The sequence below is a fragment of the Numenius arquata genome, chromosome 3 (genome assembly GCF_964106895.1).
Source record: "Numenius arquata chromosome 3, bNumArq3.hap1.1, whole genome shotgun sequence".
Taxonomy (NCBI): Eukaryota; Metazoa; Chordata; class Aves; order Charadriiformes; family Scolopacidae; genus Numenius; species Numenius arquata.
Genome location: NC_133578.1, coordinates 50,424,725 through 50,450,433, shown reverse-complemented (window position 1 = coordinate 50,450,433; position 25,709 = coordinate 50,424,725). Strand labels below are relative to the sequence as shown.

General features: G+C 39.6%; 1 protein-coding gene across 1 annotated transcript in view; it reads left to right on the top strand.

Annotated features, from left to right (window-relative positions):
- Window positions 1–12,523: 12,523 nt before the first annotated feature.
- Window positions 12,524–25,709, top strand: part of MMP16 (matrix metallopeptidase 16) — a 179,920-nt gene continuing 166,734 nt past the window's right edge. The window contains exon 1 of the mRNA XM_074144867.1: window positions 12,524–12,655. Within this exon, the coding sequence (XP_074000968.1) occupies window positions 12,524–12,655 (132 nt within the window). The remainder of the gene's footprint in view (window positions 12,656–25,709) is intronic.

The window sequence follows — 25,709 nt, the reverse complement described above, 5'->3', positions numbered from 1 at the left end:
AAAAATTCTTCCAATGGAAAAAAAATAATTCTATACAAACTTAAATCCAGATCAAATAGAAATTTGCTATTTTTTAAACGTTGATTGCATTGTATACCTATAATTCATTAAAAAGATAATTCAGTGGGTTGGTATTTGGTCAATCTACTCTGCTTTGAGGCAGGACTAACTTGAAAACTCTTATTTTTAAAAATTACCTGGCCTTTCTAAGTAACCTCTTCCAATGTTTACATATTATTACAGCAAGGAAAAGAATGCCTAAACTAAATATCTTGGTTTTAAATTAAGTCAAATTTATCCCACAGTGGTGAGGGATAAACGAATTCTTTTCATGGTACCTGTCCAGTTTCACAGGTATCATTACCATGTTCTCTGCACTGACTTCCTTTCAAGGCTATAGAGATCCAATTTTCAGTCCAAGACAAAAGCTTTTCTCACGTGCTTTTAAATCTCTGATCACTTTGTTACTCCTATCTGTTTGTTTTGTCTTAGAGAATGGTGCCCAAACCTAAACTTATAGCTGAAGCCTTGCCAGGACTTAGGAAGGAAGAAAAAATATCACTCAGAGCTGTCAATTTTCCATGATCCATTCCCAGAATGACATTTACCCTTGTTTGGTAACATCTTATAAACCTTAATTCAGATTATGGCACTTCTATGCTGTTCTTCAGTCTTTCTTGCATTGCTCTTCCTCCTTTTGTATTTGCCTATATAAGATCTTTCCTAAGTATGGTACTTGTATTTGTCATCATTAAATTTAATCAGATTTGAGATCTTTTCTCTGACATACATTGATCTCCAGAATACTTGCAAACTCCACAAATATTGTGTCATTTGTAAATTGCATTGCTACACCCTTCATTTCATTGTTTAAATCAATAATGAAAACATGGAATAGACCTTCAGAGAAGCTATTTCCCTGAATGGGTTGGCTGGGACAGAAATGCACCACCTTTCCAGTTAGACACAAAACTATGAAAACTGAACTTCATCAATATTTTTTCTCTGGTAATTTCTCTTCTGCTAATTTCTTCTAGACTGTGTAAAATCAACATGATGGTATACTGTTAAAAAGCTGGATTTCTAAACACTACATTAAGAAAAGAACCTTTTTCATCACCTAGTCATGCATTGTCCCACATTTTCAGACTTAAATCCATGCTGCCCTCCATGAAAAACATATACTAAACTGATTGGTGAATGTACCAAGTAAAATGGAAATATTTGTTTCGTCATGGCAACAAAGTGCTTTCGTGGGAAACAGAGCATTCAGCTAAAACACATAGAGCAAACAGTTACGTATATTTGGGAACTGAACCATCAAATCTTGAAAATGTAAAATGTGAACTGTTTTGATCGTACGGGAAAGTAGGAAAATGGAGATTCCTGGGTGCCAGTTCAATACCATGATGCCAAATGTCATTGTATGAAGTACTGTCAAGTAACCTGAAATTCCTGAGTGTTGGAAAAGCACATATCCAGTGATACTCCTTTAAAGAAAAAATTAAGAATATGTGGTATGTGTTGGCAAACCATGCTACCTATATCATGATTTAAAAGGGAAAAAGTTAATAAGAATCCAAGGAACTGTATAGCATGATTAGGAAAAAGGCTTAAATTTCATTAAGTATTTGTGAAATGCCACAGTGAAAAAGTGCCCTTAATACATACCAGAACCACTTTTGAATACTGAAGTAATCTTGTTAGACTGAAGACCTAAGTTCTATAGTCTTTGCATTTACCTGAAACTCATATTATAAAAATTAAACGCTATTTAGTTTTCAAAGTTATTAGTGCTTGTCACATATACATTAATCTGTTCTCTTATGCATTAGCAAAGAATTTGGTTGTACTGTGCTACAGGAAATTATTTAGGTTAAATACAGATTTCCTGAGACAGGTCCTTTGGTAGCAAAAGTTAGTCCCATTGAAAACAATGAAAGTATCAGTCACAGCATATTGACCTGAAGCCTCACCTGAAAGCTGGAAATGCATCTATCTGCTCTACGCTTTTTAGAGCTGAATTCTTAAGCAAATGATTTTTATTTCACAGGTTATTTGCAGAACACTTACTGGAATTTCCAATTATTGTATGAGCCTTCATAGCTTCATAAGTCATCTGATTATTATTCATCCTCCCTGAATATTTTCTGTATGATCATATACTTACAGATGTATTTGAATTCCTCATCTAAACGTAAAATTAGCTATTTTCTTTTGACTATTGATCATTTACATGGTTTGAATAAAAATTTTCTCTCTGTAGGTATTTAGATTTTTAGCCCTTAAATTTTAGCATTCAGCTGTTCCTATGATAGCCTTTGCTCAGAACCACATTGTCTAAGGAAGAAAAACAAGCACAAAGCTTAGAGTTAGACACTTGAACACTATGAGTATATGTATCTTAACATCACTTAAGCAAAAAATGAAGCACAGACAGCATAAAAATAAATAAATTTCCAACTACATTGTTTTATGAACTCCAGTCTCAAAGCTGTAATGATAAACATGGGAACGTTCTAACAAAATGTGAGAAACTTCCTAAAAAGTACAAATGTTTTCATCTGCCTTAGGGTCAGTGAGAGATGAAGGTTTGAAAGTCTAAAGACCCTTCACTTCATAAAGCCCACTTACTATATGAAGGTGATTTTTCAGTATGAATGGCTGGACACAGTAATAACGCTAATAATACTAAATAATATGAACAGTAAAAAAAGGTTTTCAGAGCAGTTAATAAGTTAGGCAACTGCATTATCAATCAATTAATGTAATCCCTGTGTAAGCCTTGGGTGATGACTAAGCAACTTAATAAACAGCACTAAATGCACTTTTAAAAATAATTATCTGTATTAGCAAGTCTCTTTCTAATTCTACTATTTTTCCTTTCTTTCATTTTTATTTCATCTTTTCCAGCACAGGACATTGAAATAGATGAAGTGTAAGCCTAGTGTTTTCAAATATGCCTGTGGGATAGGTTTGTCCAGTTCCCATAAAAATTAATGAGAACTAGGTGTTCAAATCTGCTAGGTTGCCTTGAAATTTCATCCTGAAAGTATGAGGACTATTTGGAAGCCTCTCTCAAGCTGAAGGTCTAAGTGTAATTCTGCCTCTTCTTCATTTGTGCATGAGTAAGAACATATGCTTAGGATCTCTACTGGGAGCCCGCTTAATGATATGGAAATATTGTATAGCCAGTTCTTGTGCTTTTATGAAGTGTCTTGCAATAGAGAAGTTAGAAGAAAATAAAATTGAGAAGACCAGAAAAATCCCAGAAGGAAGACTGAGGTAAGATATAAAAACTGGTGCATCTTAGATTAATGAAAATTAAAATTATATATAAATTTAAAAATATGTAAATAGTGGCTTTCTTGAAGAAAGATAATTAAAAACATTACAAAGACCAGGACTGTGTTTGTGGTCATGCGTTGTGCAGAGCAAAATTGGAGGGGGGGGTATGGTGTTGCAAAAATCTTCAATAGTTTTTGTGTCTTTTCTGCACCTGAGTTATACAGGTCACATCAAGCTGAACCAGTAGACTTTTTGTAAGAGTCCACACCATAATCTAACTACTTTCTCTGTGTTCTGTTCCTCCCAGAATACAGACACAACCTCACTCTCTTGCCAGTGTCACTTTTACCAGTAGGCATGCATAAAGAGACTTTTCAAGGCTAGTAACCTTCAATTGTGCCTCACCACTTCATCTTCCCATCTTTTTCTTCATCGTAATTTTGCCTGATATAACACTAGAAATACAATGAATTTAAATCTATTTTTGTAGCTCTACACACACCTACAATAAAGTCACGTATACAGATGGGTTTGAAGTGTATGTCTTTATATGAGGTCTTTCCCTCCAGAAATGCAACAGTAATATTGTGACACCAGATTCTATGAAATTTCCTCCTCTTCCCAACAATCACGTCTACACCAGCATCTTCACCCTTTTTCACATATTTTATGCAGATTTTTAAAATTGCTCTTGCTAAGGTCATGACTGCCACTGAAATAGCAAAGAACAGCCAGGATGGCCATGAAATTTGACTGATGAAAAAAGTTAACAGGGTAAAATTCAGTTTAGGCCTAATTACTTTAAAACCATTCCCTATCCTCTCCTTCCAGAACAAGTATAAGATAAAGAACACCTGTAAGAGTAAGAATAGAGTGTTCACATTGCTTTAAATGAGAAGTAAACTGTGTTTAAAACAGAGGAACTGAACATTATTTAGCCAGAGGAGCTTGGGCAAAAGAAAACTAAGTCAGGTCCAAACTTATATTCCCCAAAGGTAGGTAAAACGAACTATATGATGCAACTAGATCCCCCTGTACTCAGCACTGGTGAGGCCACACCTGGAGTATTGTGTCCAGTTTTGGGCACCTCAATCCAAGAGAGATATCGAGGTGCTGGAGCGGGTACAGAGGAGGGCAATGAAGCTGGTGAAGGGCCTGGAGAATAAATTGTATGAAGAACGATTGAGGGAGCTGGGACTGTTTAGTTTGAGAAAGAGGAGGCTGAGGGGAAACCTCATCACTCTCTACAACTACTTGAAAGGACATTGTAGAGAGGCTGGTGCTAGTCTCTTCTCACAGGTAATTAGCGATAGAACAAGAGGGAATGGCTTCAAGCTGTAACAGGGTAGGTTTGGGCTGGACATTAGGAAGAAATTCTTCACAGAGTGGTCAGACACTGGAACAGGCTGCCCAGGGAGGGGGTTGAGTCACCATCCCGGAATGTGTTTAAGAGTCGTCTAGATGTGGTGTTGGGGGATATGGTGTAGGGGAGAACTTTGTAGAGAAGGGTTGATGGTTGGACTTCATGATCCCAAGGGTCTTTTCCAACCTGAATGATTCTCTGATTCTACGATTCTAGATCCTGTAAGCGTGCAACACATTTTCAGATAGCGTAGCCCTGGTAAACTTGTCTGCCCTACTGTTCTAAAGAACTCATTTTCTGAATCTTTCCTTCCCTTCACCTTCCCAACTTTTTTCACTTTGGGATAAGTGGGTTTATAAAAACGCACCCACACTTCAATATTGCCGCGCTTAAAAGCTGCATTTCTAAAATTGTTAAATGTTGCTTATTAGACCATCAGCATTCAAGTTAAAAGATTGAAATGGCAAATGGAAGCTTAATACTAGTATCATGAGTGTTATTTTACAGTTGTCTTTGACCTGAGCACTATTTCCCAAATGATAAAAGATTAACCAATTATAGCAAAAGGGTGCTAAGATAACCCTAACATGGAAGAAAGGTTGCCAATAAAGGGGAAAACAGACTGTAGTTGGAGGAATACAGACACAGAGAAACTGAATCCTCTGTGATTTTTCCTCTCTCACTTGAATACCTGTTTCTATCGGATACGTACCTGCATTTCAGAATGGACTAGTACATAAGTTTAACCTTGAGCGAGCCCTCCCGTTTCCTGTAGGCTGGCCTCTTCAGACACATTTTCAGGTGTGCCCTTTTAAAACACATTTTCTATTGTTAACAGTGCTCTCTCTTTACAAGCAGTGTGCAGTTTCTTCTTCCCTAAACTCTTCTTTCAGCTCTTGTTGATCCACAATCTCATATACGAATGGTATAAACTAAAATGATCTTAAGGAGTGATACGTGTCTGATGCTTTCGAGGGGAGTAACTCCAGTTCTTGGGCTACCAAAGCAGCCAAACTGCTTTTTAGAACCTAAACTTTAATTCATGCAAAAAAAATATCTAAAGAAATTACACTGTGATGATAAAGAATCCTTGAATGTATATACCATGTTTAATAGTTTTTTTCTTGAGTCTGCAGAACAATAACTCTAAGAGATGCAGTGATTTCATTAATGACACTGGTAATTAACGCTGAAACTCACCACTGATGTTTAAATGTTAACATTGCTATCTATTTTACTGCTACTCATTTCGCCAGATGCATGCAATCCATCTATGAAATTCCAGTCTCAGATTTACTCTTCAAGTGCCAAATGCAATGCTATTTCTCCCAAACTCCTGTTGCCAAGACTCATCTTTCCCCAGGTAACACTTCCAACATTCATTTCTGCCGTAAAGATAAGGGGAGGAAAAACTGCACTAAATAGTGTGCTGAAAGCTGAAAACGGACAATGTTAAACTAATTTCCATAGACAATAAAATAAATGACACAGGCTGCAAGAACAGTTAAATTGAGGAGGTTAATTAATAGAGTAATTTTTAAAAAAAAAAGGTCCATTTTAACTATGTTGATGCGGAACTTCCAGACAGGTTAGAGCAACACCACCTGGAATAATTACCTTCCATTTCAGATTCAGCTTGATATGCAGTTACGGAGGCCTTTGTGTTTAAGTTACAGAAGCCACAGGGTAACTCCACCTTGGCACACTTTGGAAACATAGTATTTATGACAGGCACCTGTTTGTTTCTTTCTTGACCAAACCCTTCAATATTTCTAAGCGGACTTTGTTACTTTTCAAGCCATTTGGCTATGCCGGAGTATTCCCTCAGAACTCCTCGTGTTTTCTTCCTCAAATCTGTCAGACTCGCCTGCCGCTACCCTGCGTTATTTATTTCCGTTCCATGTATTGCGCTCCTCTCGTAGCTGTTAACAATATCAAACTTACACACAAGGCACCTTGTAAAAATGAAGGTGATAACATTCAACGTGAATTGTTAAGATTTTACAACACTCACCAGACTGCCATTCCCACACAGCTGTAAACTCAGTGAATAGCCAACAGTCCAGTCCAGAGGAAGGAGAACAGCTAGAGCACTTGGCAGGACTTGGGCTGTTAAGAACTTAATTGTTGTTGAAGATCATAGAATCATAGAATCATAGAATTATTCAGGTTGGAAAAGACCCTTGGGATCATGAAGTCCAACCATCAATCCTTCTCTACAAAGTTCTCCCCTACACCATATCCCACAACACCACATCTAGACGATTCTTAAACACATTCCGGGATGGTGACTCAACCCCCTCCCTGGGCAGCCTGTTCCAGTGTCTGATCACTCTTTCTGTGAAGAATTTCTTTCTAATGTCCAGCCCAAACCTACCCTGTTGCAGCCTGAAGCCATTAGGATGTCCCTGTTCGTTGCAGGGGGGTTGGACCAGATGTCCTTTAAAGGTCCTTTCTAACCCAAACTAGTCTATCCTTTAGTTTGAGAGATATATATGTTGGGAAATTGCTGATGGACGTGATGCTTGAATGGGCCTTTCTTGCTCTGCAGACTAAGGCAAAAATCAGAAAGCATGGAAAGAATGCATCAGGAGAGGGAGAGAAAACAGCAGCATGAAAATTGTCATAAGGCAGAGAAAACAGTTTGATATGAAGAGTTACACAGAGCAAATAAGTAAGGACTTGGCTGCTTCAGTGCATTTTGGATCTATTCTTCACTAATCCAATATTAACTCATGTTCCTAGAAATGTTCTTATGAAAGATTTATTATCAAAAAAAAGAGAATTTATTATTATCATTATTGTTGTGTTCTTCTTGATGTTTTTCTTTCAGAAGCCGTTTCTCTTTCACATCGTACCTTCTTTGTCTTTAAAATGTATTTCTCTTTGTCTTCAGTTGCAGAATTGTATTTTCTGTACCTGTTTCTCTTGGCCGGTTCTCCTGCCTTCAAGAGATCAGGAGACACCTGCTCTCCCTGCCGAAATGGGTGTTGTCACTACAAAGACCAAAATAACTGAAGGCCTGACAAATGCCTTACAGAAGAGATCCTACCCTCAAAATATCCCCCTGAGACAGAGAAATCATATTGCAGACCAGAAAATGATGCTTGGGTGAGATTAACTAGATTTGTAACTCCCTGAACACGCACCCGAGTAACTAAACCTGAGTTGCCTCTGCTTTGTGCAGACAGATGACTTACAGAGGTCTTGTTGAAACTAAATTATTCTGTGATATCATGACTCTATGAATTAGAAATTTGATTTATAATTTAATTTTTTTTTTTTAAATTTTTACACTTTCAGACTTTCTCCCTCTCTGACTTCACTGGCTTTTTATGAAAAACTGCAACCAAACACGAACCAAAATACCCTGAAATATTACTGACCTTTATGATTCTAGAAATTTTCCTTGTGATCCTACAACAATTATGTTTCAGGTTTCACACTGTCATTTATTCTTACTTAGGGTCTTTATAAAGCCATTGGTGGAGCCGTAAGACAACACAGTGAAGTGCACTGGTGCTGTAAGTCAGTTCTGCTTCCTGACCAGATAGCCTTATGCCTTGTGCGAATAAAAAATCATAGATACCTGACCACAGGCAATACGAGTGGGATCCTGGCAGGAATACATATTCAATGCAATGTTCCCTCCTGTTAAACTCATTTGTTGCCTTCATGTCCTGTAGGACGTTTCAAACAGTGAAACAGGATTCGTACGGACACATCTATGAAAGTTTCATTCCATGAGTAAAAGGCCAGGTGTTCAGAACATTTTTTCCAAACCAGAACTAAATATAGCAGTGTGAGATGAATATAGATGTGTGAGATATGTGATATCTACCCTGAATCTTTGCAGTTTACTATATCTTTTAATGAACTTCTCTTTAAAAGTTCCAGCTGGTACGATCAGCAGCTAAGCAACACAAAATGCAAAAAGGACAACATGTAATATTTTTATTTTTTAGTTATGATATGAATTTCTAATCAGAATTGACATACAGTAAAGTGGAAGATTTTTGCCCTGTGTTCAAAGCTGCACATGTGAATGTTTAACGACATTTATGTCTGCTTTTAGTAATCATCCACTGTAAACCTGTGACTATAGTCATCCATAAAGAATATATTCTACAGTCTAGAGAAACTCAGTTGGTAAATGGGCTGGTTGAGAGCACAGGACACAGACCTCTCCCTGCTTTTCAAAAAAGTTAAAAAATTTAGAACTAAATGGAAATCTCAGTTTTTCAATTTGGTTTCCCTACAAACCTGCTCACTGCTTACTGATGGTAACCACTATAGGCAAGAACAGAATAATCACATTGGTATTTAATAAAGATAAAAATCTTCAAGACACAAAGTATATGATTTGAATCATTCAAGTCACTTCAATAAACAACTTGCATTTCTTTCCAATTGCATTTCTCTGCTTCCTTCCTTCTTCACTTGTTTGCTTACCCTTTCAACTTTGTTGTTTTTTTCTGCCTTTTCTTTAATCTCTCTCATAATCTCATACACACATATCTACAAACAGCCCTCTGCATGGAGTTTTAAACTCTTTTCTATTTCTTTTTACCTTCTTACGTGTCCCATGAGGCTCTGACCCTACTCCTGTGTGTTCCTGCCCACCACTTACTCATAAATATTCAAAGCCCTTTCCCATCATTGCTGGCATTTCTTCCCTCACACAAGCATTCCTGAATGATATTTTTCACTTCAAAGATCTCCTCTGTCCTTCATATGCCTTGTCTTTTCCCTTGGCACTCATATTCACACATTGCTACTCTCTTTCCGTACCAATCTCTTTCTTTACCTGTGTGGTCTCCCTCTCTCTTCCTCAAACACACTGACAAATACACAGGTGCTTTTGTTCTCCACCATTCTATTCATACCACTGCTTTTCTTCTTTCTTCTTCTAATGGATACAGTGTAAAGGAAGGATGTAGCTGTATTTATGGCCCTTTGCTCTTCACAATAGCCACAGCAGTCCTGACAGGGCAGATGAATGAAATTCCAGTCGCAGTAACTTATCTATTTCCATTTCTGTTTCCATTTCTGGGTATTACACTAATGGCAGACTCTACAAAATACACCAGAAAAAGCAGAGTTATTGCTCACTAAGAGCACAAACAAGAAGGAGGTCCCTTAGGAGAAGAGGAAGAACAAAAGGGACAGTATAAAGTTAGTGAGTTAGTGTTTCCTTACACCAAGCACAGTGATTAATTCATGGAGTAATAAAAGGAAAGAAATTCCTGATATACTAGAAGCAAAACAACTTACTAGATCTCGTCATACAATCCACTGCCCTAGGACTGGAGAGAGCATAGCCATAATATTCTTGCCTATCAAACCTCTGTATGGAAGAGATTCCACAGTCCCACGAAGTATCTTGTTCCAAATGCTACTACCATCACAGTTTAGAAAGTTTTTCTAACATTGAATATGAACTTTCTGAATAATTTGATTCATTCTTTCCTTCATCCCAAACCATGAAAGAATGAAGTATCTCTGTTCTTTTCACAGCAACACTTTCCATATAAAGAGACCATTTACCCTCAGTCTTCTCAGAATAAATAAATAGTGGTCTTTCAATTTTTACACGTTACTTTCAAAATGTTTTAATATTTTGTTGTTTTCCTCTGGACTGTCCTTAGTTTGAGACGAAACACACACAGTTGGCTTCATCAATCCCTAGCAGAAAAATAATTTGTCCTGTCAGATGTACTGCACACCTATTAGTACACTCCACAATGAGGTTGTCCCATCTTTTTCTTTAATGGTATCACGTTTATGACTCATATTTACTTTATAGTCCATTACAGCCTCCAGATTCTTTTCTGAAGTGCTGCTGTTTTACCAGTATCCTTTCGCTTTTACTTTTTGATTTTTCTTCCCACGTGTAATTTGTATTTGTCAGTATTAAGTTTCCTCCTGATGGTTCCAAGACATTTCTTTAATTCGTTAAGATCACTTTGACTTCTGATACTGGCCACCAAACGCTACTAGGTCCTTCTAGCTAGCTGCCAGCTCAGTATCTCACGATTTCACATTCACATCACCAACAATCTGAAGAATAGAAAATGCCTTTAAGATTGAGCAGGTAATATGAACAAAATATATCACATAAGGAATTCTGCTTAAATACTATTACTTTTGGTTAGGCAGAACAAGACTTCTTCAGAGATAACTGTCTTACTCTTAAGATACCAAATGATGTAGAACCTTCCACATTCTTATATCCTACTCCTAGGTTTTGTTAAAATTGTACACGTCTAATCTGCATGCGTTTTAATTTTGGCCATTGACCTCAGCTATCTGAGTAACGAGATTTGATCTGTCAGGTATGTATGTCTTTTTACTTCCAGGCTGTTTTGTATCATGATCAAGTATCTTCGCATCTTTGTTAATAACCAAAAGTAAGATAAATTTTCAAACCTCGGAATTTTTAAATGGCTTTTTTTTTTTTTCTTCAGTTAAGTTTGCTCCCTCCCCCCTCCCTCCCCCTCTTTTTCCTGAGATGCCTTATTGCAACAGCTTGTCTCACCGGCCTTGTGCAGCAGCCCACCTTCCTTCCAGTGGGTAACATATCGAAGGGCTGCATAAAATGTTGCAATAACCATAAAAATCGCTGCAAGAGTAGTTTATCTGCCACAATCACAAAGCCTTTTGAACATCAGCATGAAGTTTGTCTACGCTATAGGTAACTTACACATTGTTTTCCCTTGAATATATGACCAAATATTTGGACGCATTAAAATAAGGCTTCCAATCACCTCAATACCCAAATTTTTTGTCTGGCTTGCTTGTATCGCTGCCAACCACGACCTCACGTTCTGTCAACTTTTGTCAGCAGTGACTGTGGAATTTCTCCCCAGCCGCGGACAGAACAAATGGCTCGGGGACACCCCAATGACTCTGCGGCGACCCTTCCCCCGCCAAGGCCGGCAGTCCGCTCAGCGCCATCCGGCTCTCCGCCGCCTTCGCCACCCTCCAGCCGCTTCAATTTGCCGCCCTCACTAGGCGCTCCTCCCTCCCCGCCGTTCCCGGCGCCAGGGCCGGGCGTGCTCGGCCCAACCGGCCCGCACAGGGGCTGGGAGGAGCCGCGGGTCCCCTGCCCCTCGGCAGCGGCAGGGGGACGCCGAGGCTAAGGGACAGCCGCCCCGCCGGCCTCTTCTCCGGGAGGAGGTGCGGGCCTCCCGCCCCGCTCGGCCCTTGCGCGGCTGCTTCGGTACGTTCGTGTGAGGATGGGCCGGGCTCCCCTCACGGGCGGCAGCGCGGTGGGGCCGCTTGGCGGGTCCCGTCGCCTTTAAGAGGGCTACGGGGCGGGGCTGTGCCGGTCTCGGCTGAACATTCTGGAGTGGAGGGGAGCGGCGGGGGGCGAGCCGAGCCGAGCCGAGCCGAGCCGAGCCGAGCCGAGCCGGCCTTCCCCGGGAGAAGGGGAAGGGGAAGGGGGAGAGGGAGAGGGAGGGGGAGGAGGAGGAGGAGGGAGGAGGCAGGAGGCAGGGGAGGAGGGAGGGAGGGAAGAGGAGGAGGAGGAGGAGGAGGAGGACACGGGGAGGAGGTTGCTGCTGCTGCTGGGCAGAGAGGAGTCGTGCAGGAGCTGCGGCTGCACTCGAACGCCACATTCCCTCCTTACGGGACTGGCGGTGAGGATGAGCGAGAGCTGACCCTGCCGCCGCCGCCGCCGTCGCCTGTGCTGTGAAGTGTCTGCTCCTCCTCCTCCTCCTCCTCCTCCTCCTCCCGTGCTGTGGGTGAACCTGCGCTACGGGCTCTTCACCGACACGGGGGGAGGGTTGGTTTGTTTGTCTATTTGTTTAAGGCAAAGAGAGAGAGAAAGCGAGAGAAAGAGATCTTCCCCCCGCTGAAGCACAGTTCACTATGATCGTACTCGCATTCAGCACTGGAAGCCGGTTGGATTTCGTGTCTCAGTCCAGGGTGTTTTTCTTGCAAACCTTCCTTTGGATTTTATGTGCTACAGTGTGCAAAGCGGAGCAGTATTTCAATGTGGAGGTAAGATCAGCCGTCTGCGAGTGCGAGCCTGTGTGCTTCCCCCTCTCCCTTCTCCCCCCCCCCCCCCCCTTCCCCTTTTTTTTTTATATCCCCTAAATAAAATAAAAGCAAATAAGCCAGCCAGCCATGTCTTCCAGCAGCCAGTCTGTGTCGGCTTTCCAGCAGCCGGTAGCTAGCTCCCCTACCTCAGTTCCCCCGCTTGAGGGATGCGTTTCAGCCGGAGATCCCCGCCGGTACCGGCGGCGGGCGGCGCGGAGCGGGGCGCGGAGCGGGGCGCTGAGCGCAGCCCCTGCCGCCCGCGCCCGCGGAGACGGGGAAACCCTCAGCCTGGGCACAGGGTGGGAACCTGGGGCGTAGAGGGAAGGCTCTGGGAGTATCTTGGACTTCACATGCCGCTGTGTGGCTGAGTTTCCCTAGGTTTGTTTTTTTTTTTTTTTTTAATTATTATTATTTTTTTTTATTTTTATAAGAATAATGAATGAAAGAGCGTTACGGGGACAGGGGGAAGGGAACTTGAGATTTTGGCACGTTTCTTTGTGGTAGGGTATTTGACAAAATACGATCTTTTTCCCATTTTAACATAACAAAAGAGTTGCCACTCGAAATAGTGAAACAAACGGCATAAAGGTGCAACTGCAGCGCAAAAGTTAGAGGGTGTGGAGGACCAGGAAACAGAATTTTTCCAAGTGAAGAAGAAGATTCAAGTGTGGGGATACCTAGATGTGGCAAGCCCTGAGAGTTTACAGTGACAGTGAGCATCCAGTGGACTTCCATTTCCAGTCACTCTTAGATACACTCCCAGTTTTCCTGTATGGGGTTTTTACATAATGCCTCTTATTAGTTAATGTTCTTTTACTGTTCTTTATCATCTTTGCATTTATTCTCTCCTCCTTTTTCCCCCTCCTGTCACTCCATTCATTCCGCTGTGAGCCCTTTTTCTTAGTCTATTTCAATGTGATGTATTTCCTCTCTCCCTTTCCCTTTTTCATCTTTCTTGTTCTGTGTCTCTTTAACTTACATGTGCTCTTTCAGCTTCTAATACATAATTCTGGTTTCTTGTTAGATCCCTGTGTCTCTTCACTTTCTTCTGTCCTGCCAGCCCCACTCCAAACTTTCTGCTGCGCCCATACACCACCCTCACTCCCAATCTTGTTTCTAGTCTCTTTCGCCTCCTGGGTTCCCACAATTCTTTCTCTCGGAGAATTCCTCCGTCTCGCACATATGCACGCTTGCTTGTTTTACATCAGCTCCTGTTCTCACTCGGTGACACTCATTCTTGCCACCGTCCCTGGCAAGACTGCTCCCGCAGATGCTCCTCCGTCCCTAGACTCTCTCCCTTTTTCGTCTGAAGTTCTTACCTGTACTTCTTCTCCTTCTGCCTCATGCAAGATTGCCTCAAACGAATAAAAAATCACTTTGTCTTTCCCCATGTCTGCTTTCATTCTAGTCTTTCCCTCTCTACAGGCAGTTTCCCTTCCCACATGCAATCCTCCTCTCAGTTTAACACCACACATCCATAGCTTCTCTCTCTGACTTGCATCTCTTCAGAAAGTATTGTCTTTTCACTCCATCATTAAGATCTCTCCTGATTATAAATCCTAGGTGGTTTTTTTTCTCTGTCATCTACCCTCTAGTCAGTCTTGTTTGTTCCTTATCACAAATGTGTGTCTCTGCTTCTGTTTGACTGTAAGCTCTTTGGGGCAGGACTCATGTCTTCTTATGTGTTTAAGTGGTACGTGCTATGCTCGAGTCTGGAGGGCAATTGTGAGGCTTTTGCTATATAAATATTCAAGTCAAACATTTCAGGGCGCGCATTGAAGTTTTACCCTTCTTTTGCTCATGTCCTCAGCTGCCTTCTTTACTGATGAGGAGGGGAAAGCAGCGTGGAAGAGAGGAAGTTGCTCTCCGTCTCCTCTCCAGGCTTCATAGACTGGCCCCCTGCAGGGTGTAGGGAAGAAATTCCAGCGACAGAACTTTCTCCTCCCACAGTAGTCTGCTTTGCTGGCATCTGGCTCTGCTGGAGAGACGGGCGGCAGATGGAGCTAGTGTGGGAGGAGACAAAGATTGGTTTAGTCAAGTGGAATATGAACAGGAGGCCAACTCCAGTCAGAAGGAGGTTTTATGAGGAAAGAAGGAAAACACTTTCAGTTTTGCCACCTCTTCCATATGGAAACCAGCACATTTTGAGGGCAAAGGCAATATCAGGAGCAAGAAACACTGTTGGGGGGATGAAGTAACATGTGTGTGTGATGAGGGCACATATTTTTCCCTTTTGAAATATGCCATCTCCTGTTCTGCCTCCCAGCCCTTCTGAAACAGTCTGTTGTCGTATGCCAGCGCTCCCAGTCTCTTTTTGTAACTAAATTTTTGAGCCACAGATTGCTGGGAGTCAGAAGAGTGTTCCGGGGAATTACTCGAGTATTTAAGAACTGTCCTAATATGGGGCTTTTCCCTAGGTCACTGCCTCTGACGACTGCCAGTGACTGCCATGGTCCTGGGCTAAATGGACCTGAGATTTGCCCCAAAACAGCCGTTGCTGTGTTCACATTGTTTGGATAGCACTGAAAATTTCTTTTTGTTGGGAACAGCAAAAGCTAAAAGCATGGGAAATTTGAGGCAAAGGACTTGGCAACAGCATGTACGTATCGTGCTGTACAGTACTCTCTGGCAGCACAAGTGCATAAACCAGTTGTACTTAATAGTAAATTGTGAAAATAGGACAAGAGTTTCTTACGATAGGAAGAATAAATGTGCAAAGTAGGGTTCAGGAAAGAAGTGGTCTACATGTAGTTGAATGAAATGTCACCGGAAAAAATGCTTAGGATGGTTGGAAGGCAGATTTTTTTTTTTTTTCATTCTTTCTTGTGTCTAAATAAAGTACAGATAATACCAGTTGAACATTGTAAAGTGTGGCAATCATTTATTTCCTCTTGTTCTGTTTCATTTAATCCACGTTCCTGATTGATAAGCAAAATCTGTGTAGTAGTGTTGGATTTTTTGGTTTGTTTATTGCAATGCAGGTTTGTTAGGCTGTGAGCCACAACAGTTCTTAGGTGATACTACTTTAGCACAAAGATATAAAATAATAATGTTATCTTTTAAAAGAAAAACACAAAGCTGAAGTTTACGAGCTTGTATGAACATTACTGTTCCTTGTAGTTTCATTGTTCCTCTGTAAAATTTCTTTTAATCAAACGTGTGCATGGATGAAGTCCTGATGGCTTCCGATGACGGCTGAGTTGTTCAGTCTTGATATATATTCATGTACGTAGTATTTCATGTAATAGACATAGCTGAGTAGGACTCAGGTCATGGAATAGGGGGCTCCGGAGGGGCACACTTGTGCTCTGGGTCAGTCAGAGCTTTGTGGTAAAGCTGTGTGAGAGATGATTGTAAACTGATAGTTGAAGTAATCGTGGTGAAGGTTAAGATTCGCATAGTCTTATGTGTAGGGAGATTTTTGGCATTTGTTTTGAAAATTCACCGATTACCAGTGGCATTTTTTGTGAGACACTGTTTCTGACATCATGAGAAAAACTAAGGACCACAGTGCTAGCTCCCTCTTCTCAGTGCTGAACTGTTGGTCCAAAATGATAACTTCAATGAGTAAGTGCACTAACGGAACAGTATGTCCATCAATTTAGAGTTTTTCTACAATTTTCAACTATTTCTGTACACTAGCAGAGGAAGATGTCCATCAGTGTGATAGTGAATGGAATAGCAGCTATTAAAAGTACATTAAAAGTACAGTACTAAAAGTTACATTTTAAGCGTAAAATTGAAACAAAGAAAACAGAAGATAATTTGTTACTAAAAAATGATAGAGCAACTAACTTCCCCTCCCTCCTCCCTCCCGGTCCTGTCCGTCCCGTTGTCCCCCCCGCTCCCCCCCATCCCCCCCCCCTGCTGGGTTCCTCACTATAGTAATAATATTTTGTGTTGCTAAAAGATAACTCCTTTGCATGTTATTGGGAGTGTCTATAGATGGTCCTTCACAAGTATCATTCATATAGACTATATATCTATTTATGTTTTCCTAAAACCAATAATACTGTACTGTTTGAGCTTGTATTATCCTGTGAGTTTATCTTCTAATATTATCCATTAGTTTATGTAGATATTTAAATAATAAGTATGTGTATATTTAATTTACGATTAATATAAAAAAAATTGAAAACCAATGTCACGGCTTTGTTAAGGGAAAAATGGTTATTAGAACAAGAATACCTTGGTCAGAACACAGGACCAGCATGAATCTAGAATAAGATTAACCTCCGGATCCTCATACTGCCTACTCTTACCCAGCTGAGTATTTGTGTAAACCCTGTTGAGCAAAGAAGTGTTTTTAGAATTGCACCTAGTTTCATTGACTGTATCTGTGATGTGGGAAACACTAGAGAGAAAGCATGCTTCATCATCTCTCTCCTCAAGCTGGCAGTTACGCTCTATTTTCCTTCTTCTAATGCTAAATATATAGACTCGAATCCCTAGGGGAGATCTTAAAATGACTCTTATTTTAGTGTGAGCAGTGCTGGAAAACAATACAGTCTTTTCTCTCCTCCCATTTTCAGAGGTGGGACAGTTAAATTGCATATTGTGGAACAAAATACAGTGGAATCCAAGCTTCAGAAAAATACCATCAGTTTCCTCCATGGTAGTAAGTGGCTGAGAACCCCATTGTTTTCATTGTTAAGAAACTTTACAATTAGCCTCCAGCTCCTGCTGAATGGTAATGCATGACCTTTTCTTCCATAGCCTTTGGGTCTTCTAAGCATAAAACCAGACCAGTTTAATTGTTCAGCTGCTAATTGAAAATGAATAAACATTTGGGAGGGGAAAAAAAAAATCCTCCAATATCACCTTTACACGCTTTTCAACTCATGGGCTTGGTTGTCAGGTTTGCAAGCACAGCACAGTATTTTTATAATTTGTTAAAATGCAAACTCAAAACTATGGAGAAGCAATTAAGGTGGTTTTGTGCCATGTGTCCTAAAAGGAATTTACAGGAACTTCTGCATTGTTTTCAGTTGCAGTCAGCATGCATGATTCTCAGTTATTTAAATTCTGAATCTCACTCTTGCATAAGGTATCAACTGAATCAATTGGATTTTTGTTAGAACAAGAAGTTCGAGCTGAAATTATTAGAAGGATGGAGAGGAGTTATTGAATCAGGTGGTGGAGGCGGTTAGTGGGTGAAATATTAGTCAATAAAAATATAAATATAATGTGATTTGGTTCCTATTTGCTTATTGATGAAGTACAGATACATAGAAAACCTCCTGTAAAGGCTTCTGATGAGCTGATACATCTAGATAAGGAAAGTAATTGGAAGGTTACGTGTCTGATAGGCAACAGAATACTTTTCTGTTCGTAGAAGGCTACTGTGTAATGAACTGGCTCTCAGCTGATACGAAGAAATACATAGGGAGAGTACTAGTTGACAGAATGGATTTTCTGCTGTAATTTAAACAATAATTCCTGTTTACAAAAATTCCGGTAGATCAATTTTCTGCTATAAAATATGAGATTGTTTTGTGCTGCTAATGTTGCAGGGAAGTTCATGGATTCTGTTGCCTGTATTTTGTTCAAAGACGATTGAAAAGATAGCCCCAGTTCTTAATAGTTGACAATTGACATAGTCTGTTAGACCTTAGGTGCAAGACATACTTGTTTATAATTGCAGTTCAACTTATTTTTGACTATTTAGTGTTTAAGCATCACAGCTATTAGTGATTCTCAATTCTACTAAAGAAAAGAAATAAAATGGTTAAATAAAGAGATTTATGTAATCACCTTATGTTGTTCAAGATAAGCCTACCAAAACATGTATTCCTGATATTTTCTGGCATGAGATCTTACTAAAATAAATACACAATTTATTAGCCCACCAAAAAACCCTGAAGAAGCTCAAGCTCTCCCCCTTCCATTATTCAGAAGGCATAACGTAAAACTCCTGCATAACCAGTCATTATTTCTTCAGAGTGGATATACTGTGTTCTTTAACTGGTTTAAGATTTATGCTGCTCTTTGTCAGTTTTATTTGAATCCATCTAAAAGGTCAGTGCTTGCTCTAGGCACCTCAGCTCTGCTTATGCACTCGACAAGACTGAGTTTTAAGAGTTTATAAAGAGAGAATGTGGTATTGTAGATTTTAAAACATTTCAAACCACATCTGTTTTCAGTATTTTAAAGTCTGTCTCATCCTTCTACTTTACCAAATGATCGTTTTATGGAGTTAAACACGGGAGGACTTGGTGTTGATGCTTTCTGAAGATCCTTAAAGTAACAGTGTAACTTTAAAAAAAAAAAATTAGTTTAATTACCATGTTTAAATTGCTTAATTCTTCTCACCTCTTTATTTTGGATTCCAGTTTATTGTCTACCCTGTTTGCTGTCCTCAAACTACACTGTTATTGACCATAATCTGAAGGAGCAGGTTGAGTCTGTTTAATTTGTTATCTGTGATATGTCAAATGACAGATTTGGTTTCATTTTGTATGAGGAAGAGCAGGATTAGTGCTGCAAACATGATTTTAGTTGGCACTGAGATGGATTTGAAAAATAATTATGATTAGAGCTTTATCCTTTAAAGAGAGGTCACGCTATTTGGAACCTTTATTTATTGGTTGCCTGGCAACTGTTCATTCATGTTCCTGCTTATCATCATTCATTATAAGCATCTTTGCTGTACAGTAAGAGCAATTAAGTGGTAACAATTTATTTCTGTGATGAATTAAAATTGACATAAATTACAGAAAGAGGAAAAAAATATTTCTGTAGTTTTACTTATTAACTGAAACTGTTGGTACAATGTTTCTCTACTTATTAACAGCTGGTTTGTACCAGCTGAGGAGTTATCTGCACTTCAGCTGTGCTCATAATGTTCCTGGCATACCGTTTGAGGTATTATAGCACGGAATTGATTTAGGAGCTTGTTCAGGTGTTTTTGTCGGGCTCAAAATCTCCCGTTAATTTCCAGATCAAGGCTTCAGGGCCTGAGGAAACTTATCCCCTGTTAATTGCAATTCTTAGGATTAGGAATCCAATCCCAAGTGCTGAGGCTTGAACCCAGTACTGGAAACGGGTTTAAAATTCTGGGATTAAAACTGCTGCGACAGGGGATGTGCAGCTGAAGCAATGAGCCTCACTAGCTCTGTAGAACATTGAAGTCACTTGATACTTTCTCTCTGTAGAACAATAGCAGTTTTTATTACACTGTGAGAAAACATTCATAAAGCATATTATTTGACAATTGTTTTGTGACTGTGGATGAAAAACATTTTGCCTTTTGTGTTAAATCTTTATGGATCGTATTGTGATTGACCCTTATGTGGAATAGCAGTGTGGAATGGGAGTGTTGTGCTATGGTGTATTTGTAGAAGAGATGAGATCTCTGTCCATTGGGAGGAATATTGGAGCAAATTCCTTATATCTGCGTCTTAAAAGAACATCTTGTCACTGTAGGGCTAGGATGGAAGTAGATTCGTCTCACTGCTGCTACCTCTTGGCACCAGTGGCTTTGCCTCTGTACCAAACTGCTCAGAGCTTGGGGGAAAAAATGTCCCTCTAGGACTAATGCACTTTGCTTTGAGCTTCTGGTTGTATTAACTCACCAGTACTCTTCATACTGGGCTATGCTTATGGGGGACAAAGTAACTGCTGTCAGAGAAATCTATATCGATTTTCATCTGCTTTTCCCACTCACATGACATGTCTGTAATACATGAAGATGCTGTTACATGTTTTTACCTTTTACTAAACAGTTGAACTGGTTTCACAGTTGTATAGATAATTTGAAAAGAAATGCTAACCTCAGAAAATCTGGTCTTTATTATTTTTTTCCTCTTGATCTTGTAGAGAAACAGTTGTTTTGTTTCATTGGTCCTGTTCATTTTTGCTGACATGTAATCACATCTCCACTTACAAGTGTGAAATGCAGGCTGGCAAGGGGGAGACTTCCCTTTTCAGAAAAATACCAGCTGAAAGGCAGACAGAAAATTATCAATTTCTTGAAAACGTAGATAGCAAAACAGAAAAACAAGCATCCCTTTCAATGGGAAGGAACATACTTCCTTTAAATGGGTATCACTGGGTATTTACAAAGGGCACCAAAGAGGAAATTGCTTCCTTTCGGTACTGCATCTGGATCTGAAGGTGGTGATCCTGTCATATTTTTCTTTCTTACCTCAGATGTTGGTTGTGTGATGCTCTTCTAGGAAATTGTCCCGGTTTGAAGTAAAACCGAACCAATTTTGTGTTCTGTAATTTTACATGTTAGCTAGGCCTCTTCTAACTGTCTGAAACGAACGGCATATTGTGGAGAAAACTGCTCGTTCTCAGAATGATCAGCCCAATGTTTGTGCTCCATGCCAAGGGATGGTGTGCAGAGAGGCCCTTGCTTATACTTATTGCTGTAACAACCAAGGGCAGCCCATTTCCTTATTTGCCCCTTAGAGGGTTGGAAATGGAAAAACATAGAGGGGTCACACTTGTAGGGAGGAGTGGACAGGAGAGGTGACCCAAACCTGACCAACAGGGGTATTCCATCCCATCTGCCCCACGTTCAGTATAAAAGCTGAGGGATCGAAGGGTCAGCCCCTTTCTGCGATGGCCGGCGTCCAGAGAGGACTCTGTCTGTTCATCTGCCTTTGATCCCGATCCGTGTGTTCCTGGCTCCAGAGCTGGAATCCAGTTCCCATCCGTCACTGAGTCCAGTCTGGGACTTCCCCAGTGCCTGCCGGTGACGTGACTGTCATCCTGGGAGCTTGATACGGTTTAGTATATATTGTACTTATTTCATTATTTTCTTCTTTATTTTTATTTTAATATTAATTCTTCATTAAAGTAGTTTAGTTCATTCTAAACTTCTGAATCTCCTTATCTCTTTCTCTCCTCTCTCCTCTTTTTTTTTTTTGGGGGGGGGGAAGGGCCATCTGTTGGTCTGGTTTTGGTAAATTTGGCCAAAACCACAACAGAAATTGCTTTGACCCACTGTTTTTGCAGAGGAATTGACAGATTGTGTATGTCTACATGTAGTGGTTTCCATGCTGTACAGAATAGTAATAATATATGATCTTTCTTCCACACAATAAAATCTATTATTATTACTAGAAGTAATAGGATTACGTTACTAGTTGTGCGGCATCATTTTGGTCTTGGCAAACGTGGCTTTCTTTTTTTTTTTTTTTTTCTCATTACTTCTGTGTATTTAAAAAAAGAAAAAAAAACCCACAACCTAGGACTACGTTCCATTTTTTGATTTTCCTTATTGATCATGAAGTGCTGGATTCTGATATTTCTGTCCTTCATTACTTGTACAAGGAATGTCAGCTTTGGAAAGGTCTTTATTATGTCTTTCTCTGTTGCATGTGTTTTTAAATATGTAGGAAAAAGGAGGCGATGTAAGTGACTGAGGCAATGTGCTGTGGGGCTGGGGATCTGGGCTGTGTGTCCAGTTCCATCATGAGTCTTTATATCAATTAAATAGTTTATCCCTCTTTGTAACCCAGCTTGCACAAATGTGAATTGGGCTAATTGAAGAGCATTTGCTGCCTTTTCCAATACACATCAAGAACAAGAGAAGTGATGTAAAAGAGCCAGGAATAGATCTTTATCATTTGTCTCAGGACTGTTTCACTTTACTACTTTTTATGAAAAAAAAAAAAAAAGGAGGGAGATCATAAAATATAAATACAGCATTTCAATTTGATCTGTGTAATCATTCAAGTAGCGAATATGTTCAAGAGACAAATATCAGTGCAGAAAAGGTGAAAAACATGTCTATAACACCTCAAACCCTGGTGGTTTTTTTAGTTTAGTTTTGGTTTGTTTGTTTGTTTGTTTTTTAAATTGTGAGTACCAAAACTTGGTAGAGAACACTGTCAGTAGGATTATGTAAGGGATGTCATTAGATGACGGAAGATAGAGAGCATCATATTGTCTTTCAGAATGGAAGTTTGAATAAGATAATTTTTGTTACCCAAATGTGAAAACAAGTAGTCTGCTTCAAAATGTAGGTAAATAAATGTAAAAGTCATAACAAGTAAAATGGATTTTGGATCGGATTGTAAATGCTACACAGTGCAAAATTAAAAGCTGTTCTATTTTTGAATGAATGTGCTATTAAGTAAATTGTTCCACAAACATTCATGTTGCCTTGTCATCACAGTAACTAAACTTCTCCTTTTTTGTTTGAATATTTGTGGATTTTTATGAAATACAATAAAAGATTGGCCTTTCACTGCTCCAGGTATTAATGTTTTTTATTAGATGCCACTAATAGGCAGACATGCTGCTCACATACCCCTGGATGTTAAAAACTTAATGGTGGAAGGATGAGGCACAGGGGAAATAAGAGATTTGCTATGCTGACATGTTAAGTATGATAGAAGTAGAAACTGAATCTTGTTCTCCAGGGTTCCTGTACCACGAGTTCACCTTATGAACTTCCTTCCTTCTTTCCACTTTCCTCCTTACTTTTCTTTTCTTTGCTTCTTTTTTCTTATAATCTTCTTTTTTCTTCTTCTTTTTTTCTTTTTTTTTTCTTCCTCTTCTTTCCCCTCAGCTTTTCTTCCTACAGACCATTCCCTGCAGCCAAGGAAAATCGTCAGTGATTATTGAACCATAGAATCAGAGATATTAGAGATGGGAAAGACTAATCAAGAGCCTATTTCTCTGCCATTGAAGGATTGCTAAATATTGTATATTTGCTGGAGTTTTGTCAAGTCAAGTTTTAAAATCCACAGTATGGTGGGATTTTCAAAATTGGAGTTGAAAAAAAATGGTAAGAGTACAGTGGGGAAAACTTCAGTGGAAGAATACTTTTGAAAAGACTTTTCCTTTGGCTACTGGCAACATTTTGAAGTTGGCTAGGGTTAGGCAATTTCTGATAGAAAGTGATGCCTGTTCAATAATCCAGGATGATAGGAGCTGTTCATGAGCATGGATGGCATGCACTGATTGGTAATTCGGTCCATTTCTTTGACTTTATGGAATGAAAAATAGAGGAGGGGCAGAGAGGTATGAAGGATTGATTTAAATTTTCACTCCATTTGAAATCCTTAGTGCAGTTGTAATGAACTAACACTGCCTGATTTTAAAAGATATGCAGATATGCATGTACACTGTCTCAGCAGGACTTGTCTAGCTTACGATGATTTTCTTGAAGTACTATGCCTTGTTGTATTTAAATATTACTACCTAGTGAATAAAATTGGATATTGGTAGGAGTGTTAGGGATATCTAGACACTATGCTCTGTTAAAAAAATATTATTTTGGAATTTCACACATTACATCATTAGTGTGGTCACAAACACAGACTTAAAGATGTTCATGATACTGGCGCGTATGAGCTGTCATAATGTCCATGCTTTGCAAATTAAGTAACGCTTACAAAACAAGCATCTCAAGGTATTTTATGTGGGAAGGTTGAGGTTTTTTGCTGATCTACATCCTGATGATGAGATTTGTGCAGAATGATTTGCATGAGGTATATTTACCAGCAAGTGTGCAAGCCGCAGGGTTAGATTGGGAAAGGGATTCAGTTTGAGAGAACAAATTTAGGTGTTCAAATGTGCTGTATGTGTTTCCTATGTATTAGTAACAGTCTGCTCCCTGAAGTCAATGAAAGAGAGAGACTAATTCAGCTGACCAACCCGTTATTATCTGTATCACAATGAGTTGCATCTTTTTTCTGGATGCTTCTGTTGGTAATGACTAGTAGTGTGATTCAGTTGGTTATGCGTAGGCATCTACCACCATTTAAGGTGCCCTTGGCTGAGATGTGCACAAGGCTGGCAGAAATAACGTGGGACCTACAAAAGCTTCATCTTTTTAGGCTAGCATCAGGAAGCCAGGTGGTGTGTCCTAAGTCATCTCACATGACAGTAGATACTTCTGTTTAGGTAACTAAATCCTGCTCCCAATTTTAAGTGATGGGGGAAGGTGTAAAGAAACCTATATATATGGGGCTCTCCCAGGTAAATGCTGGCATTCAGATGTCGTAACTTGGGGTTGGGTCACTTCCCTCTACAATGGTGGGATTCATTACACCTGTCTAGGTAGCTGGTGTTGTTTGGGCCCTGTGGTATATCTTGCTTGGCCTCTAGATAATGTTCCAGAAAAACATGGGCCTCGTAAAGGTCCTGTGATGTATCTGCCATCTCCTGGATAACGTAGATCATCTCAGATCACACCAGAAACCTGTACTTCTGACAAAACCAAGAGCAGAACTCCATTTTTATGGTACTACAATTTTTACCCTGTCGCTCTGGTGCCCTGCACGTTACTAAACACATTTATCCCTTAGGTGCAAGAGGCTAACACTTTCTTACGTCTTTAGATCTTATGTATTTTAAGTATTTACTTCGGGATATAAAGAATACAACATTTCTCCATTGACAACAAGGCAGTTTTGCCTTTAACGTTAAGGAGACCAAGCCTGGGCCTATTTAAATCTGTGTAAGACGTCACCTAACTTACTTCTGGCATGTTTTATAAACTTAGTGATTCTGACCATTATTTGATGCCTTACCATAACCATAACTGATTTTAAATGCTGTCTTTCCTTCCTAAATATGCAAACCTCTAAACAGCTATTTGTTGCCCTTGAGGGGAGAGAACAGAATGTTAAACATTTTTATAAAAAGTGAGTAATTAGAAAATATATTTTAGAAGAATAAGCTTGCTAAATATCTATTGTCAGATAGACAATCTCCAAGAAGATAAAAATGAAAATGACATTTTAATAATTTCTTTGGGCAAGAGCCCTAGGCCCTAAAGCATAATTAGCTGTGTTTTCAAGTACTTTTGTTATGTAAAGGAAGATGTAGATTAATTCAACAGAAATTTACATTTCTGTGTTAATACCAGAATCTAGATCTCATCGTAGGCAGATGTGTAATTTCATTGATTTTTTTTTTTCCATTATTTACAGTACTTGCTTTAAGTCTTCAGAACTATGAAATTAACTGGATCAGAACAAGAGTGTTATTAGCCAACTTATATCTTTCCTTATTTACTTATTTAGAAGTCCAAAATTTGAAATACCCTAGC